At 44.9% G+C, this 6,074-nt stretch overlaps 1 protein-coding gene across 1 annotated transcript in view; it reads right to left on the bottom strand.

Annotated features, from left to right (window-relative positions):
- The window catches only part of lamc3 (laminin, gamma 3), a gene marked incomplete in the record, with an annotated part of 110,239 nt that extends 107,313 nt beyond the window's left edge, over positions 1 to 2,926 (bottom strand). Inside the window, 1 exon segment of the mRNA XM_048259700.1 lies at positions 1,822 to 2,926. Coding sequence (XP_048115657.1) covers positions 1,822 to 2,179 — 358 coding nt within the window.
- Positions 2,927 to 6,074: the final 3,148 nt, after the last annotated feature.

The following is a 6,074-nucleotide window of genomic DNA, read 5'->3' as shown; positions in this document are numbered from 1 at the left end:
GTGCTCTGTGAACTGGGCAATGAACATTTGATCAATCTGAGAAAAGTTTGGTCTTATGTCTAAATTTGAAACTGACTACATTTGGGGCAACTTTGATCTGTTCTGAAAGTTGGTTCCAGTGCTGAACTGCACAGCAACTAAAAGCTGTTTCACCATGTTTAGTTCTAACAGTAGGTTTTACTAACAAGTATTTCTCCTGAGACCTGAGAGGTCTGAAGGTGTCTACTGCTGAAGCATGTCTGCTGGGTAATTTGGTCCCGTTCAATTTAGTGATTTATAAACAAGCAGACGTGTATGTGACTTACTGGAAACCAATCCAGGGTCTTAAGTATTGGAGTAATGTGGTCCAGTGCATCTTGTTGCACCTGTTTGATAGTCTTTTTAGGAAGGCCTGTGAAAAGCTCATTGCAGTAACCAACCCTACTTGAATGAATGAATGAATGTTCTGACATTAGCCCTCTAATTTTGGCAATGTTTTGAGGTGGTAAAAATTTAGCTAGTTTAGTTATTGCTTTCTTGTGGCTGTTGTTGTAATTTATATCACTTTCAATTATGAGACCAAGATGTTTAACAGTATCCGTTGCCTTAAGCCCTTTAATATCCAGGAACAAGATGGCTTCTTCTGCTACCTTACTTAGCATGTGTCTGTTCTGCTCTTCTGCTCTGTTTTAAGCCCTGTTAGCAGTGATAGCAAATACTTGTGACCCCACCAGTTTGGGAGGTCGGGAGTACAGCTGTGTGGTTTGGTGCAGGAAATTCTGACTGCGTTGGCTTAAGAATTAAAATGGTCATTTGAGAAAGAAGACTTCAATCTTCTTTCTTTATTAATCTGGTGAGTCCCTGATATTGTCCCAGCTGACTTCGGAAGGTGTTTTCTCATACGGCGTCACAGTCAGATCAGCTCTAGTGTATGTGTAGCCATTACATTATAGCACATGTGCAGCCATTCACTTCTTGGGTGGTCTTTGATCTGTGCCTCTCTCATCTGCCTCTTCAGTCCGAGATGGAGAGACTGCAGAGAGACATTGTGAGAACAGACACATGCTAGGTGAGGTAGCAGAAGAACAGAACAGACACATGCTAGGTGAGGTAGCAGAAGAACAGAACAGACACATGCTACGTACAGTAAGGTAGCAGAGGAGCAGAACAGACACAGGTCAGGTGAGGTAGCAGAGGAGCAGAACAGACACAGGTCAGGTGAGGTAGCAGAAGACACAGGTCAGGTAAGGTAGCAGACAACACAGGTCAGGTAAGGTAGCAGGTGAACTTCGGCAGAAGCTGAATCCAGGACAGATAAGGGTCACAGCTGACCCACAAACCCAGAATGTGCGCTGAAGCAGGATGCCCCTCAGATCAGGCCAGGAGGGGTACAAATGAGTTGCTGACTGGGTTGAGGGGGGTGGGTGAAATGTGAGGTGTAATACAGTAAGTCTGCTTGGTGTGTGTGTGTGTGTGTATGTGTCTGTGTGTGCGCAAGCGTGCGTGTGTGAGTGTCCTTATGTAGTTGAAACGTGTGTGTGTGTGTGTGTGTCTGTGTGTGTGTGTGTGTATGTGTGTGTGTGTCTGTGTCTGTGTGTGTGTGTGCGCAAGCGTGTGTGTGTGAGTGTCCTTAAGTAGGTGAAACGTGTATGTGTGTGTGTGTGTGTGTGTGTGTGTGTGTGTGTGTCTGTGTGTATGTGTGTGTGTGTGTGTGTGTGTGTGTGTGTGCGCGCAAGCGTGCGTGTGTGAGTGTCCTTATGTTGGTGAAACGTGTATGTGTATGTGTGTGTGTGTATGTGAGTGTGTGTGTGTGTATGTGTGTGTGTGTGTGTGTGTGCTTACCTAGGTGTAGAGTGAGGTTTATGGAGTTGGGGTGCTGCACTCCGTAGAACATGGACTGGCTCTGCCACCAGGTGGGTTCGTCCCCATTGTGGAAGTCGGTCAGGAACGTGGCGTTGTGGTGGCGCTCGGGGTCGGACAGGTCACAGGTGTGACAGAAGCGTGTTGACCCCGTCTGCATGCAGTAGTCCTCGGGCGGCGAGCCGCACGTGTTGGACGCCATTATGGTGCGGTTGAAGGCCGCGTTCTCGAACTTGGGCATGCAGCGACTCGACCGGCCTTCATCGTCATAGCAAGTGTCCATGGCTGCCATGGCGACGAGAGGACACGAGGAGAGGAAAAGGAGGAGGAAGGATGCCATTCCTAAGCTATAAATAAACAACTACTGCTGCTGATATACACAACACACACACACACAAACACACACTATACACAGCACACACTCAAACTGCAGAAACACACTCAGGGCAATCTGTTTGCACAAAGCATTCACTTGCACATAATACTGGGGAGTTTAAGTGCAACACAATTGCAGCAACACGTGCAGGAAACACACCCACACACACACTTTGAAGCAAATGAACTCAAGAGTATAGGAAGACCCAGCTCACACTATACAGTACCTGATAACACCTACACAGAATGCCTTCTACAGTAGAAACAGCTGCCTCTGCCCCTAAGTCAGACAGCACACAGATGTTTATTCCCCCCCATACACACACACTCTCGCAAACACTCACAGCTACCAAAAACACACTCGCAAACACTCACAGCAACCACAAACACACACACACACACACACAGCTTTAAACCTACTTCAGAAGAACACAGGGACTCATACACCACTTTCCCCACAAGGCAAGACACAAGACCTGATGCAACTCCTTAGACAAACAATTCACAAACTCAACTGCAGAAACATCAGAGATGTCAACTAAAAAAATAAATCAGATCTCTGCCTTTGAGCTACTTTCTCTCTGTCCGTCTCAGTCTTTCTCTCTGTCCGTCTCAGTCTTTCTCTCTGTCCGTCTCAGTCTTTCTCTCTCAGTCCTTCTCTTCTCCTTGTGCTCTTTGTAGTCAGAGAACATGTGTCGTCCCTGAGAGGACTGGAGTTGCACTGGGACCCATCCTGTGTGGGATAAAGGGAGACCAGAGAGGAGGACCCAGGGAGGACGGAGAAAGAGAGGGAGAGAGGGAGGGAGAGAAAGAGAGAGGGAGGGAAAGAAACTACAGAGGGGCACGAAGGGGTGACAGACAGGCTCCCTCTGCTGGTGGAAGGAGGAACTGACACACTGAGACCCACTGGGTGGTGGCTCACTAAGGCTTCAACTGTGAACTGTGTCAAGGACTGACTGCCTGTTGTTCACATAATAAAACGTCCACATGGCCACTTGACAACCAATAACATCTTCAGTCTGTAATGAAATTGTTGAATGGTTTGTAGTGTGTAGTTTAACTGGAATACACTGAATCAGTGGCTGGACCACCAGCATAGTTCAAAGGTGTTTGTGTGGTCAAAGGTCTTCCTGACCTTATAACCTTAATGACCTTAGAGCTTTACTGAGTCAAAGGCATGTGTGTAGCCTATACTATGAGACCTTTTACCCAAGCATTCCCGGCATACAGCATTTTCCAGGATATACAGCATTTTTCAGCATATATACGGCATTTTCCAGAATCCCATTGAGAGAGTGATTACAGTACATTGTGTTTTGAATGTTTTGTGTAGTCAAACTAGGTTGAATCAGTTTGATTCAATTTCTGTGTGAAAATTAACTACTGTAATTAACTGTAATTGCGACTTGTGGTTTTACTGTCCCTCTTTAAATGTGTCTTTTGACAGAAACAAGACTTGATATGAAGACTGAAGTTACGCTGGTTAAATCTCGGCGGCTTAAAAGCAAATCAAGGGTGAGGTGAGGTTAGGTAGGCCAGGAGTTTCTGTAGTGATACTGTAGTGTAGTCTTACTGAAGAGCTGTTCAGTCAAAGGCTACAGCACACATACTGTACACACACATACGCACATACATGCAACCATACACACCGCACACGCATACACACAGCACACACATACATACTGTGCACGTGCGCACACACACATGTACACCAGCATACACACACACACACACACACACACGCACACACACACACGCACACACACACAAATACACACTGCTTCTCAGGCTATGGGGAGAAGCAAGCTGCAAGCTGACATTTGACATTTCAGTTAAACGGTACTTCATTTGTTCTAGTTTAAAAACATAGCGCTGCCCTTTTACACACACACACACACATACGCCCTTTTCCAGAGTGCACTCCTCATATAGTTTTACCCATTTGGAGTACAGCATGATCCTAATATTCATCTCTCTCTCTCACACACGCACACACAAACACATACACACACACACACACACACACACACACTCCTATCCAGCTATTCATCTTCTCTGACTGTAGCTCTGCCCTCTCTCTCTCTCCAGCATGCAATCACTAGCCGAATCACCCATAAATACATTGCAATAAGGCGGCGGCAATGCAGACGATGTAAAAAAGGGATAATGTGGAGAGATTTATTCCCCGGCATGAGCACAGAACACAGCCATTCATCTACAGTGGCCTTTTCCCACTTTTTGCAAGCTTTTCCGCGGGATACAAGCACCACGTGGAATTATGCACACATTCACAGCGCTGAGGATACGAGGACGTTAAAGCTGTAAAGAGAACAATGATGCTGTAAAAATAGTCAGCAGGAGGGTCGTAACATGTAATGATTCAGCCACAGTCCCTTGCTTTTCCTTTGTGTAAGCTCTCCCTAGACAATACAAAAGAACATCCATTTAGATACGATACTGAATGAATGAGCGGAGTGTTTTACATCGTTCTCTCGTGTTAACATAGAAGGTAAGGGAGAACCTCACTAACCACCACCAATGTGTAACACCCACCTGGGTGATGCACGGCAGCCATTATGCACCAGAACGTCGCTCACCACACATCATCTTGAGGTGGAGAGTGAGTGAATGAGTGATGTTAACATAGAGGGTATGCAACTTTTGTCTGTCAGAACACATGCCCAGATGCCATTGTACAAACCCATTTACAATCTTATAAGTAGGCTGGGGAATAAAATGGCCCATTTTAGCAGATACTTAGCGCCCTTCATGCATATCTGGCACTCCTATGAATAGCTTTATGCTGATTGGCTGCCTTGCAGTCAATGACTGCTCATAACAGGCTCCAGCAACTTCTACCTGAATCAAAGTCGGCTTCACGTCACCAACCTTGCTCCAGCAGTGAGATCACAACACATGATTGGCACAATGTCTTCACAACACACCACATGATTGGCACAATGTATTCACGTCAACACTTTTTTGCCGCGGAAGGGGTGAGATATGTGTAGACAACTGCCATATTGCATACCCCATTTCTATGGAGGATTTTTTGAGCGCTGTGTCTCCTCATTAGAAAATCCCTGCCTGAATCTCCAACTCAAAGTGGTATTGTGTGGAGCGTGGCGGGGTGGTGATCAGAAGGATGGCTTGCGTCGCAGTCTGTGTTTGGCGTCAAACTCAGGCGACAAACTTTGTTGAGATTGACGTGTCAAAGTCCACGATTTGCGTACGAAGGGGAAACAACCAGGTTTCGAGTTCACGGTAGCTTTGTGGCCATGCACCAAACTCTCCTTATTCAACAAAGCCAAGGTGAAAATGGCTATCCATACTATGTCTGCTTTATAGCAATACTAATATGTTGATATAAAAGATTAGGTAACACTTTACGGTAAGGGTACATGAATTATCATGAATTCATGCATGAATTAATTCATGATTTATGCATCACTTCATTCCTTTATATCGTATGAATCATCAGGAATTGACATGAGTTCATAGTCTCTCATTCATGACCTCATGAATGAACAACACATCAACTAAGACATTAGGTATGACGGGTACATCATTATGATTTATGATTTCTTAAGCATGATCATCATGATTACATGAATTTAAGGTTAATTGCTCATGAGCTTATATTGTCTGTGGCCCCTCAAAGTGTTGAATAATGACATGTGTTTAGATAACTGCAAAGCTGTGTTAAAATCAGAATTTGACCAGGGATGACCAAATTTTTGGCAGAAAAAGAAATAATCATGGTCATGCTTAATAAATCATAATTCATAATGATGTGCCCACTGTACCTAATGCTTTAGTTGATGTGCTGTTCATGTATGAGGTCACGAATGACAGACTAT

The sequence above is a fragment of the Alosa alosa genome, chromosome 12, assembly GCF_017589495.1.
Source record: "Alosa alosa isolate M-15738 ecotype Scorff River chromosome 12, AALO_Geno_1.1, whole genome shotgun sequence".
In the NCBI taxonomy this organism is placed as follows: Eukaryota; Metazoa; Chordata; class Actinopteri; order Clupeiformes; family Clupeidae; genus Alosa; species Alosa alosa.
This window is presented reverse-complemented; position numbering and strand designations above follow the sequence as displayed.